The sequence below is a fragment of the Pseudorca crassidens genome, chromosome 8 (assembly GCF_039906515.1).
Source record: "Pseudorca crassidens isolate mPseCra1 chromosome 8, mPseCra1.hap1, whole genome shotgun sequence".
Classification (NCBI taxonomy): Eukaryota; Metazoa; Chordata; class Mammalia; order Artiodactyla; family Delphinidae; genus Pseudorca; species Pseudorca crassidens.
In genome coordinates this window covers 100,310,959-100,324,866 of record NC_090303.1, presented here as the reverse complement: position 1 = coordinate 100,324,866, position 13,908 = coordinate 100,310,959, and the positions used below count along the sequence as shown (strand labels likewise).

The 13,908-nt window shown below is 46.6% G+C and overlaps 1 protein-coding gene across 3 annotated transcripts in view; it reads left to right on the top strand.

The window, feature by feature from the left end:
• Positions 1–13,908, top strand: part of ZNF777 (zinc finger protein 777) — a 26,809-nt gene extending 12,901 nt beyond the window's left edge. For all 3 annotated transcript variants that reach the window (XM_067747321.1, XM_067747320.1, XM_067747323.1), the window contains exons 5-6: positions 9,124–9,375; positions 12,522–13,908. In XM_067747321.1, the coding sequence (XP_067603422.1) occupies positions 9,124–9,375; positions 12,522–13,678 (1,409 nt within the window). In that variant the 3' untranslated portion in view covers positions 13,679–13,908. The remainder of the gene's footprint in view (positions 1–9,123; positions 9,376–12,521) is intronic.

Genomic DNA, 13,908 nt, shown 5'->3' with positions numbered 1-13,908 from the left:
CGAAGTGTCCATTGGATTTGCAGATTGGCAGCATCAGTGACCTTAGCAAGAAAGAGAAACGTTGGCGGCACGACTGAGGTGGAAGCCTGTGAGTGGGTTGAGGAGTGGATGGGAGGCGAGGAAGTGGAGATTGTTCCAGTGTAGCTGTGGGTGGGGAAGAGAAACGCTGGCGGGCCGGGCAGCGTGGGGACTCTTGTTTGCTTAAGATGGGGATTGCCGAAGCCTGTTTGACATGTTGACAGGAATGAGCCAGTTGATACGGGAAGTTAATGGTATAGAAGTGGATAATGTAGGGACTTCCCTGGCGGTCCAGCAGTTAGGACTCCGCACTTTCACTGCCGAGGGCCCAGGTTCGATCCCTGGTCGGGGAACTAAGATCCCTAAGAAGTGAGAGTATATTACTTCTTATTCAGTAAAAATAAGTTTTTTAAAAAACAACGCATGAAGAAAGACTCCAAGTTAAAGGTGGCAGATTGACCGTGTGTTTACTCCCACCTCCCCAAGTCCTTCTAAAACGAGAGCGAAGGGACTTTTTTTAAAAGGAACGGACAAGGAGACAACGGCAGCTAAGTTTTGGAAGGCTGAGAGCAGATGGCTGGGTGATCGCTGATTGAGAAAGCAGAATCCAAAATTGGTGTTAGGGAAGAAACCCAGTTTGCACTCCACCCCCATCCCTGCTCAAGACTCGGGAACTAGCAGTACCAGAGGTTCCAGGTGTCTTTGGAAATGGGGGTAAAGGTGAGGCTAAAAACAGAACATTGGTCAAACATCTTAAGAGGCCTTTAAACACTGCCATTTCCCTCCATTGCCTCACCCGACCGTGGTAGGTGACCAAGGCTTATTCTCTGGAGATGGTGAACAACAGGGTTTCTGGACGTGGACACCAGGCGTGATTGGGGTGGGTGCCATGTTGAAAACAAGGGAATGAGTGAAGCTTGACAGAGATGTTGAGATCTCTAGCCTTCTTCCCTAACCTGAATCCCAAAATGATGCTCACATCCAAGATTAAACTCTCAGGGCAGGATATTGGAAGAGTCTTATCTGGAGATGCTTGGGGCCAGCCCAGGAGATTTCCCAGGGAGATGATCTAGCTAAACAATCCTGCTGGGAAACCGAGCCCTACCTGAATGCACCAAACTTGCAATTCTCTTCTGACTATTCAACTTTTAATATAAATGGACAACCAAGAACCACAAGGCATTTGGGAAGAGCCTCTAATATACAGAGACAAAGGAGACAAAAAGCAGAAAAAATAAATTTCAAGGAAACAGAGACCATACGGGGTGGGTGGGGGAAATATGTTTAAATACTTATATATAGTTATACATTTAAAATATACATTTTTTCATATTCCTTAGAGAGATAAAAGAAGTGAATGTATCCATGACAAAAGTATAATGCTTATCTAAAAAAAAATAGAAAGGAACTCTTAGAAATTAAAAATATAATAATGCAAATTAAAAACTCAGTAGCACTGTTAGAAAATAAAGTTGAATACACAGCCCAGAAAATAGAGCAAAAAGACAAAAAAGAAAATAGGGAGACAATAAGAAAAGTAAAGGATGGAAGTCTAATGTCCAGATAATAGAAATATCGGGATAAAAAATCGCAAAAACAGGGAGAAGGGAATTAGAGATGAAAGACTTCAGGAAAAATTCCCAGCGCTTAAAGACAGCTTTCCAGATCGAAGAGCCCGCCAACTGTCCAGAACAGTGGATGAAAATTGATCCAGCCTTAAATACTTCAGCAAGAAATTTCAGCGCAACTGAGGACCCAGGAGATCTGACAAACTTCTGGGAGAAAGACCAGGTTCATACAAAGGAACAAGAATTAGAATGGCATTGGACTTTTCAACAGTATTGGAAGCTACAAGACCGTAGGATAATTCCTTTAAAATTCTTTAAATTTTAAAATTGGAAAATATTTTCTAACATTCTAGAATTTGATATCTAGACAGACTAATCTAATTAAATATGAGAGTGAAATCGAGATACTGAGATGTTCAAGGTCTGCCATGCGCCCTTTCTCAAGCTGGGGCAGGTACTTTGCCAAATGAGGAAGTAAACCAAGAAAGAGGTGTAAGGAGCTCCAGCACAAGAGAGGGGAAGGAATCCCTGGGGTGCTGCCGAAGGGGATCCCCAAAAGACAGCTGTGGATCTGGAGGCACCAGTCCACACTGGAGCATACCAGAGGTTCCAGAAAATTTTTCTTCAAGTAGGTAAAACCGAGGAATCCCCATTATGTTTGGATGTTCTGAGAGGAGAGTTATAGAGCAGGGTGGGGGGAGACACTGGAGCTGACTTAGTGGTAATTAATAGTAAGCTAAGCAAAAGAAAAGAAAACTAGCTCCAGGGGAAGCAAATAGGTTTACAGGCATAGAAGAGTACTTATAGTATGCTACATGGTTCAATTTTTTTTTTTTTTTTTTTGCGGTACGCGGGCCTCCCACTGCTGCGGCCTCTCCCGCCGTGGAGCACAGGCTCCGGACACGCAGGCCCAGCGGCCATGGCCCACGGGCCCAGCCGCTCCACGGCGTGCGGAATCCTCCCGGACTGGGGCACGAGCCCGTGTCCCCCGCACCGGCAGGCGGACTCCCAACCACTGCGCCACCAGGGAAGCCCTACATTGTTCAATTTTAAATAACACTTACATAATCCAATCATGTAAACACCCAACATTAATTCAACCAGAATTACAGGCTGGGAAAAATCAGGGATTTGGAAGAGATGTGGATGGTTGGGGAAGAGGTGGTCCTTACCTCCAGCTCTTGGAAGTCAGTAGATTATGCTTAAAATTGAAAACTCAAGGAGTAGCAATGCCATTATGTTATGTAGAGTTATGAATATAAGTGACAAAAGAATCAGCTAGAAGAATTGAAAGTGATTGCCTCTGGGGAGCAGGTTGGGGGGTGGAGGGGAGCTTCTTAAAAATGAGGTTTGAAGAACCCTTCATCCCTCTGGCCTATGTGTACATATAACTTTTTAAAGAAGATTTTAAAAATTAATATACCGAGGTTTAAAAAAATCTAACAGAAAGTGTAGCCATGAAAATGTTGGAAAGCCCATGGCAGCCATCATTTCTGTGCTTTGAGCTGGTGGAGAAAGTTAATGTGGCCACGCTGGTTTTTACTTTCCAATGAAACTCTGAAGTTGCGTCAGTGTAATTCAAAAAGAAAAAATGCAGAGAAAGTGAAAGTCCCATATAATTCTCCCCTAAGAATCAACAGATCGGGGCTTCCCTGGCGGTCCAGTAGTTAGGACTCCACGCTTTCACTGCCCAGGGCCCGGTTCAATCCCTGGTCGGGGAACTAAGATCCCACAGGCTGCACGGTGTAGCCAAAAAAAAAAAAAGAGAGAGAGAGAGAAGAGTCAACAGCTTATTCCTTCCAATTTATGTGCGTATAGTCGCACACGCACACGCACACACACACACACACACACACACAGCCTTAATTATATAATACTTTCTCATTGTTAAAAAAATTTCTTCAAACAATATAGAAGTACATTGTTTAGAACTTGCTTTTTCCAAAAGTATCTTTGACATCTTTACATGTCAAAACATGTAAGTCTCTTTTTTAAGTAGCAGACTGTAGTATTCTGTATATTGATATCATACTTTAAACAAACCCCCATTGATATGCATTTAGAGTCTTCACAAGTTTCAGTGCTTCATTAAACATCCTTTATAAGTAAATCTTCATGTACTCGTCTGAAACTTATTTAGAAGTGGACTTTCTGGGTCAAAGGATATACCCATTTAAAACTTAAATAGATATGAGCAAATGTCCTTCAAAACGATTGTGCCACTTTACACACCCTCATCTATACATGAGAAAACCTGTTTCCCCACACCCATGCCAATAGGTGGTATTATCTTTTTATTATTTGCCGGAGTGATGGGTAGAAAAAACAATATTTTGATGTTTTCATGCACTCTGTAAGAGTGATGTTGAGCATATCTTCACGTATTTGTTGGTCACCAGTATGTCTTATTTATGAATTATCCTTTGCCCATTGTTCTTTTGGATTATTCATCTTTTTATTATTGATTTATAAAAGCTTTTTAAATATTAAGGATATTAGCTGTAGTCTGTCTTACGTATGCAAATATGTTTCCAAATTTATGGTTTACCTTTGTGTGTATCTGTGATATAGCTGTTTAAAATTTTTGTGTTCCAATTTATTAATTTTAAGTTCCTATGTATTCAGATTTACCAGAAATTTTCTTTATGGTGGGTGGGCTTCATACCAAGTGTAGAAATACTTACTTGGCCTCTTTTATTCAGTAAACATTATGATCACAGGCCATAGACCTATGAGCTTTTCAAAAATCTATAAAAATATCTGAAAGCTGAAATAAGGTATTTTTTGCTCCAGAAAATTACAAAATGTAAATAATTAAATGTTTAACTGTGTCTCCCAATATAACATTATACCAGCTTCATTAATTATTAAATTTAGTGTCCACAAACATTTAATACGTTTGAAAACAATTTGTAGGAGAGATTTTTCCCATCTCAGAAGAGTTCTTATGAAGAGATTTGATTACAGAGATTAACAACCTATCACAAATTAAATGTTTCTTATCACCAAACAGTGTCAAGGCAAAGCTACAAAAAATTTTTTCCAAAAAATTTACACCAAAAGATTATAGTTGATATGTGTTGTGCACATTTAATATATTTGGTGTGACTGACCAGACAGCTTCCAGAAGGAATCTCTGAAGTCCCAGAGGGTCTCAGGGTAGCCTGTTCCTCAGCTCAACGCTGTTTAGAAAAAAAAAAAACGAAAGAAAGGAAGGAAGGAAGGAGAGAGGGGAAAAAGCTGTGCTTTTCTCTAATGCTAGTATGATTTCATTATATATGTCTAAAGTTTTGATTCATCCGTAATTTATTTTGAGGTGACATATGTGAAGATGGTTTTTTTGGTTTTTTCCTTCTAGTCAGGAAGCCAGCTGTCTCCACTTCATTTGCCTAAACCTTTTCCCACTGGTTTGAAGTGCTACCTTTGGTCATAAACTATATTCCCACAATGTACGTGTCTTTGATTAATTTTTTTAATGGGAGAACAGATTACTGCTTATGAATGCATTCTGGTTGTCAGAAGTTGTTTGGGGCAGAGAGACCTTTTTGGTGGGAAACACTGGTTTCCCTGCTGTGTAACAAGCGGGGGAGAGGCACGAAAAGGTGTAACCGATGCCCATTTCAAGGGCAAAAGAATTAGATGCCATAGAGAGGGGCAGACGAGTGCTTGGGGGGTCAGAGAAGAGCACGCTCACGATGGGCTAGGAGCGGCCTGGGACGTCTGGTGGAGTGGGGGTCTTGAGGAGAGGTCAGGATGGGAAGGCAGTGGTCTTCAGGCTGCAGTACCCATTCCCCGGGGTACAAGAGACTTTCCAAGAAGGCACAACACAGAGGGCTTTGCGGGTTCAGCTTCCAAGTCTCTGCCCATCTGTTGTCCTTCATAAAGCGTGTCAGTGAGGGCGCTCGACACCTGCGGCCCCTCTAGTGTTGGTCCCATGTCCCATGTCTCCTACCACTGAGAACAAAAGAGGAGGCACCTCCTGCCCATCCTGCCTTACTATGGAGTGTTTCTCTGATGTATAAAAAGGCCTCTGGCTCACGAAACAAAGAGACAAGCCAGAATGTTGGGGGACAGAACCAGAAGTACATTGGTGGCTCTGGGGCCTGGATGGCGAATCCTTTTGGAAGTTAGATCGTTTGGAATACTTAGCTTTCGACAAAATTGAAAGAGAACCTAATTAAGTTGTCAGCTAATAGGTCATTAAAAACAATTTTTGATGATATGTTAACCATGTGCTTTTGCAGTATTTATAATTCAGAAGTTCAGAGAATGGAGTGATGATTCCGTAACAAAGCTCCCACCAGCCCAGCTACAGATCTATGTAAATGAGCTCTTCCAATGGTTATATTTATAAAAATGAAAGATAGGAGCAGATTTTATTCTGAACGCTGTCTGATTCCAGCAATAAGAATATTCATTCTCAGATAAATGAACTAATCGGGGAAAAAGTCCCTATGCATCCTTGTAAGAGGTCCATTTCCTACAGGTTTTTTGTTTCCTATCTTGAATAATTATTTTTCATTCCACAATAATAATAACTAAGGATGACTTAAGCCAGGCAGACAAGTAACACTTAGAACCCTGTGGTTATTGGAAGTGAAAGCAAAATTAATCTTTCCATTTACATACGCATTTCTGTGCAGTAGATGAGCTGATTAGGAAGGCACCTAAGCATAAATATGGTCTGTTAGGCTAAAATTCTGTGGGTAAAGTGGGAATGGAAATAGAAGTCCATGGTGAAAAGGGATGATCTTAAAACTCCAAGTATCAAAGAAGAACTTGTTCGTGTATTTTTTAAGTGAATAATGGTGGGTTTTAAATTGCTAGGGTTCTTAGATTCCATTGGCAACATTAAATGGCAATGGAAGAGTTTATTTTAAAATACCAATATTTACAGTACTCCAGAAATTACATCCTTAGCAGTGATTGAAGCATTTTGTCTATTTATTCAAAAAGGTGCAAACGGGTACATGGTTTTAAAAACTTATCTTAGGGAGGAGGCAAGCAAAATACCTTCAGGAGTTGTGAAGTCAGGGAAGGTATCTTTCCGACGCTGGAGTCATAGTTGCGGATGTCGTGCAGAGCCCAGAAGAGAGGAGGCCGGAGGAGGGACACGGGAGGAAGGGGATGCAGGGGGATGACGTCGAGCTGGAGCAGGAGGAGACCCAGGACCTGAGTGTGGATGACTTTATGTTTTTTGTAAGACAGAGAATAGGATGAAGATGTCTTTGGAGAGTCAACTTGGAGGGAAGGTAGGCACGGTCTGCGTGGGAGGCTGTGCGGAGTGCAACCTGGGACATTAGGGCTGCTTTGTATGCGGTCCGCTCCCCAGCTGTTGGGAATCGATTACTTGGCTGATCAGAGAGGAATTAAAGGACTGCCAGGCATCCGAAAGAACCCAGCTTTAGGTCATGTGGCATCAGTTGCTAGCATGACTGGGCGGTCTGCTTTCTGGGCAACGTTCACTTTAGTGTGGGCGGGACAAGTGGATACGGTGAAGGACAGTGAGGGGCTTCGTTCACTGGGTTCCTGGTGCCTTTTCCTTTTTCCACAGCACTTAATCACCTTCTAACATACCATATAATTTATTATATATAATAAATAATATATATTATATATATAATTTATTAACTATGTTTACTGCCTTATGTGAGATGTAGGAGAGCAGGGAGCTATGTTTTGTTCACTGATGTGTCCCACCATTAGAACATGCGTGGCACATAGGTGGTGCTCAATAAATAGCTATTGAATAAACATTCAAAGGATGAATGAATATGTTCATGCATATATGTTTATAATTTCCTTAACAGTGAGTTTCAACCTTTAAGGGGCTTTATGCTAGCACAGCTCTGCCCAGATGCAAGAAAATAAAGTTGACCCCTACCTCACACTATACACAAGATAAAAAGAAATTTCAGGTGGAATAAAGAGCTAAATGTAAAAAAGAAAACCATAAAAACCTGGGAATAAAATCTAGGCGATCAGATGAACCATCTAGGACCAGAGGAGACCCTCTTAACTAAGAAAACCCAGGAGCCGTAAGAAAGAGGGACATATTTGACAAGATGAAAACTTTAGGAAAGTTATATGATAAAAGGTAACACAGAGACAAATGATAGATTTGGGGGAGATATTTGAAATGCCAGTAAGAGAAAATGGGTTATCTTTAATACAGGAAATCAAAGGACTCTGACCAATTGACAGAACAGAGTTCACATAGAATCAACTCTAAAAGGCCAATAAATAAAAGAAATGATATTCAAATTACCCTCGTCAGGGAAGTAGAATTGAAGTATCAGTAAGTTATCACTTTATACCCATCAGACTGAGGAATATTAAAAAGAGCAGTGGTGTCTTGCCAGCAGGCACGTGGGGAAAAGGGCTGGTAGAAATGTGAATAGTCCCAGCCTGTGGGAAAGCAGTCTGATGACACCTGTCAGAATCTAAAATATTTTAAATTTTTTACCCTGCAGTCCCACTCCTGGGACTCTCATAAAAATAAAAGCACTATTTTATGGTTAGAGATATAAACACATGTTTATGGCAGTGTTGTTCATGGCAAAAGCCTGGCAGCGGAAAGTGAATGTTGTCAATGAGGAAATGGTGGAGCACGTTGCTGTATTATCCTCACCATGGAATGCACGCAGCTTTGAAAAGGAACGCGTTAGCCTACAGAAATCGGTGTGAGGGGATTTCTACACAATATTTGGGTGAGAAAAGCAACAGAGGATTATGTATAAGGCAGTTTTATTTTTTTTAAACCTGTAATGGCCAGAAAGGAAAAACATAGATGTAAACGTGCTGTGGTAAATCACTACATAAGCATAGAGAAGAGTGTGGGGGCAGTTACGGGGATTACCTGGGAAGGTCGCACCTGTCGAGTGGGGAGTGAGGCAAGTTAAAAGGGGAAAAAATACTGCACTAAAGAACAAAAATGTGCGCTAGAATCCTGTTTATTGAAAGTGATGCCTATGTGTGTAACGACATTTGAAATTAACCTACAGATGTACAGGCAGATTAAAAAAAAAAAATGTCAGGGCCATGTGCGTAATCAGATGCTGTTTAACGAAAAACTAACCCTGCAGCCCCTCTTATGCCTGTAAACGGGGGCCAGGAAGGGGCTGGGGGCCTCTGATCTGTAGGACACCTGGTGGGGAAGTGTGGAAAAGGTGTGCGGGGAGACCAGATGATTAGCCTTTTCTTTATTAGCCTGGTTGAGGGGGAGACAGAGAAACTGTTGCCTTTGGCTGACCTAACCTTGGAAAGGGAATTAGGATCTCTTTCTAAAAGAAAGCCTTATTTTAAAATTATAGGGGGTCATGGAAACAAACCTGCGTCTCTTTTAACTTGACTGCAGTTCATATTCAAGGCTACACAGTGTCCGTGCCTACTCACTGCCAACCCAGGATGTTTCTTCAGGGTCTCTAAAATAAGAATTTTGGAAATATAAATTCTAGGGCCACAAAACCCTGGGCAGGTGGAATGAACATGTTCTGGATTCTTTTGCCCTCCCCCCACCCTGCCCCCACCTTCTCAGCTCACGACGGCATCGTGATTAAGATCGAGGTGCAGACCAACGACGAGGGCTCTGAGAGTCTGGAGACGCCGGAGCCCCTGATGGGCCAGGTGGAGGAGCATGGCTTCCAGGACTCGGAGCTGGGGGACCCGTGCGGCGAGCAGCCGGACCTGGACATGCAGGAGCCGGAAAACCCGCTGGAGGCGTCCACGGAGAGCTCAGGCGAGTTCAGTGAGCTCAAGCAGATGCTGGCACAGCAGAGAAACTGCGCGGGTGAGTGGGGGGCTGGTGCCTGTGGGGAAGCTGTGGTCTCCTTTAGAGAGGTACTGTGACACTGAGGGCTCAGCAGGTGTGACAGAACCGACCATGGCCTTAGGTACAGCTTCCCTGCCTCGGGATTTAAAAGCATCCGTCTCCCGGCAAGGAAAGAGGGTGTTAACAGCCAAAGACCAGGTCAGATGAGGACATCAGGGGCTGGCGGAGATCATCTCTCCGGCCCCCTCCCTCTACAGGCAGAGAAGGTCCCACACTAGTGGCAATGCTAGAACTTCCATCTCCTGACGTGTCCTTGGTCATTCCCTTGTCACACTGGAAGCCTCAACTGGCTTGAAGATTTCCACCCTTGAAGAGCACATCTTTGTAAATGGCCGAGGCTGCTTTCTCTGGTAGAATCTAGGCATCATTTTTGTTTAATCGCAAGGCCTCAGGGTCACCATTCTGCACATCCTTGCTCCCTGGGAGGACAAGGAAACAGTGAGGAAGCGGCCTTGCAGCAGCACGGCCAGGACATCTTTTGTGGTCAGTTTTCTGATGCTAAACCATCCTCGCAGGCCGGAGAAAAGCCCTGTCTGATCATTGTGGTGTATTTTTTTAAATACACTACTAGACTTAGCCGCTATTTTATTCAGGAATTTTACAACTATATTCATAAATGAAGTGAACCTGAACTTTTCGGGAATCATCATTAAGATTATACTAGACTTATCAAAGGAACTGGGAAGCTTTTGCTCCTTTTTTCTGTATCCTAAAAATAGTGTGTAAGATAGGAATTCTGCGTGCTCCTTGAAAATTTGGTAGAACCCACTTGGGTTTTGGTTTTTGTATGTTTATGTGCAAGAGAGTCATTAGCCATCATATCAGTTACTATATTATTTATACTTAGAAATGTATCCACATCCATTTTATTTAGGTTTTTAAAAGTATTATTTTGATGATTTAAAAATTTTTTTTTCATTTTATTTTAACCCTTGCAGTTTGCTTTTTTGCACATAAAATATGGACATTGTTCTTGGTCAAAAGATGTGTACCTAACTGCTTATATTTAAATAATTGCATGATATTCGAGAAATCTTAATATACCGTGTTGTCTTTCATTAGAGAATAGTGAAAGACACAAGGCAAGTTGTGAGAATTCGTTGAATGGGAGCTTCATAAGAGCAATTCCAGATTGCCCTTTGAACACTCCCATTAATTCTGTTAGTACCATTTAGTAATACTGTAAGCTTTTTGTGGGATTTCGAGACCTGAATTTTAGGGCCAACTGTTTCATTCTTATTTCATTAAGAAAAAACAACTTGGAAACTCAAGGAGAGTTTAAATCTTCCAAGGCCCATACTTCCCCCTCTGCCTTTCATAAACAACCCTATTTTCAGGCTAAACACCAGGGCAATGAGTTACCAACCTCTGAAGCTGCTTCCTCCTTCCTGATCTTTTAAGCCTCGTGTTCCAGGGATGTTCTGGGTCACTTCCTGCTGAGAGTCCTGACAGGACCGAGGCAGCATTGTCTTACGACGGGAGGCCTGAGCTGGGACTTGGCACACCTGTGTTCTGATTTTAACACTGCCACTTAACTGGGTTCAGAGGAGTAGCTAGAAGTGCTGTGGCCTAGCGGTCACTGACAAACTTGAAGACCTTGGCCAGGTCACGAACACTGCCAGCTTCAGTTTCCTTATCAGTTGAGGGGACAGACTAGCTGGTCCTTAAATTGCAAGCTCTGAAAAGGTCTGACTTTATTTATTTGGAGACATTACTTGATAGTGCCAAGCTCGGATGCCCCAAGTCTGTGAAATGGGGATAATTCTTGCTTGACGTCTCCCATAAGATATTGTGAGCATGAGAGAGCATAGGTGTGAGGTGCTTTGAAAAAGTTCTCATTTGTTTGCTTTTGAGAATTCTGCAGATGCAGACTACTACGGTATTGCATCTTCCATCTCACAGGTGGACTCAAAAGTGAATGACTTTCTCATGTCACACAAAGTCGGCGACTAAAAATAGAGCTCCCCAATTAAGTGTTTAGGGAGGGCCAGGTGAGTTCAAGGCACCTGAGAAAATTCAAATAGGTGCTGGAGGCCTCTCCTTTTCTCTCGGACTTCTCCAGGGACCCTGTAGAACGGCCAGCATCTTAGGTCCTAAAGGGCCAGGCTAGAGGGTGGAGGGCCGGTGGCGGAGGAGGACATCCACCATTTGGGATGTTCGTGGAACACTCACCGCGTGTGGGGCGTTGCACACCTGAGCTTGTGGCAAAGGCAGAGGAAACCCCCCACCCCAGCTTCAGGGTCAGGGCTGGTAGAGTCTGTGCAGGTGAGTCATCCACCTGTGCAGGTGAGGTGCCCCGTCAGGAGGCGGGGTTCTTAAAGTCTCGGGGAGGCGCCCTGCACGTGCTAGCAGCTCAGGGGGGCCTGAGGGATGCAGGTCGGGATGGTCAAGCAACGTTTTCAGGAGGAGACAGGATTGGAGCGGGGTGTTAAGTAATGGGCACGATTTGGAGACACGGTGGAGGGTCAGTAAAGACACCTGAGGAGAACTCTCCAGGCGCGTCCAGGAAAGGAGACCAGCGAGGCTGAGCAGAGTTCAGGGAGGCGAGACCACAGAGGGGGACGAGGTTGGGAACTTGATGAGTCAAGACCCTTTTGACTCTGGCGGTAGAAAGCCAATCCTCAAGTGGCTTAAGTAAGAAAGGGGTGTTTATCGGCTTGGAGAGCTGGTAGGTCCTCGGGTATGCCAACCTCAGGCGCCCTGGACCCGCTGCCTCTCCGGAGGGTTCTGCGTCTACGTGCCTTCTTTCCTGCCAGTCCCTGCCCGCCAGCGGCGTCGGGCGATGGGCACACGCAGCGCCCGCGTCCCACCACGAGGATGCCATCGTCCCTGCTTCCTCTGCATGAAATTCCAAGGCAGGTCTCCGACTGGCCCGTTTTAGGCCTGGGCTCCTTCCTGAGCCAGGCGCCGCAGCCGGCCCGTCTTCCCTGGGCCGCAGGAGCGGGGAGCTGCGTTTTCCCGAAAGCAGGCCGTGGGGTGGACGATGCCCACGCAGTGCCGCGGGCGAGGGCGAAGCGGGGCTTACCTCCTCCGGGTTAGGGGCGTCAGGCAACACCTAACGGCATCTTGTCTCTCTCTCCCCCCGCCGTGCGTCCCCGGAGCAGAGGGCATCGTGATCAAGACAGAGGAGCAGGACGACGAAGACGACGAGGACGACGAGGACGAGCTGCCGCAGCGCCTGCAGCCCCTCGGGCAGCTGTCCGGGAGGTACGAGGCCGGCATGTACCCGCCGCCCCTGCCCGGGGAGCTGTCCCCCGAGGGCGAGGAGAGCCCCCCGCCGCTGCAGCTGGGGAACCCGGCGGTGAAGAGGCTGGCGCCCCCGTCGCACGGCGAGCGGCACCCGGGCGAGAACCGGGGCGCGGCCAGCCAGCAGCAGCGGAACCGCCGCGGCGAGCGGCCCTTCACGTGCATGGAGTGCGGTAAGAGCTTTCGGCTGAAGATCAACCTCGTCATCCACCAGCGCAACCACATCAAGGAGGGGCCGTACGAGTGCGCCGAGTGCGAGGTCAGCTTCCGGCACAAGCAGCAGCTCACGCTGCATCAGCGCATCCACCGCGTCCGCGGCGGCTACGCCTCGCCCGAGCGCGGGCCCGGCTTCGCCCCCAAGCACGCGCTCAAGCCGCGCCCCAAGTCGCCCAGCTCGGGCAGCGGCGGCGGCGGCCCCAAGCCCTACAAGTGTCCCGAGTGCGACAGCAGCTTCAGCCACAAGTCCAGCCTCACCAAGCACCAGATCACGCACACGGGCGAGCGGCCCTACACGTGCCCCGAGTGCAAGAAGAGCTTCCGCCTGCACATCAGCCTGGTCATCCACCAGCGCGTGCACGCGGGCAAGCACGAGGTCTCCTTCATCTGCAGCCTGTGTGGCAAGAGCTTCAGCCGCCCGTCGCACCTGCTGCGCCACCAGCGGACTCACACGGGCGAGCGGCCCTTCAAGTGCCCCGAGTGCGAGAAGAGCTTCAGCGAGAAGTCCAAGCTCACCAACCACTGCCGCGTGCACTCGCGCGAGCGGCCGCACGCCTGCCCCGAGTGCGGCAAGAGCTTCATCCGCAAGCACCACCTGCTGGAGCACCGGCGCATCCACACAGGCGAGCGGCCCTACCACTGCGCCGAGTGCGGCAAGCGCTTCACGCAGAAGCACCACCTGCTGGAGCACCAGCGCGCGCACACCGGCGAGCGGCCCTACCCCTGCACGCACTGCGCCAAGTGCTTCCGCTACAAGCAGTCGCTCAAGTACCACCTGCGGACCCACACGGGCGAGTGAGCGCGCGGGCCGCCCCGTCGCCCCGCCCGAGCCCGGCGGGCGGGGACGGGGCGCCTCTGAGCCCCTTTGCTGTGAGCCCCCCTCTCCCTTCGCCCCTCCTCCCAAGGACGCGGGGTAGTGAGACCAGGTCGCTGGCTGCCGCGTTTCCCCGGGGCCCCAGGGGAGGAGCGCGGACCTGGGGAACCCCTTCGGGCTGTTAATTTCCTTGACAATAAAATGGATGAAACCAA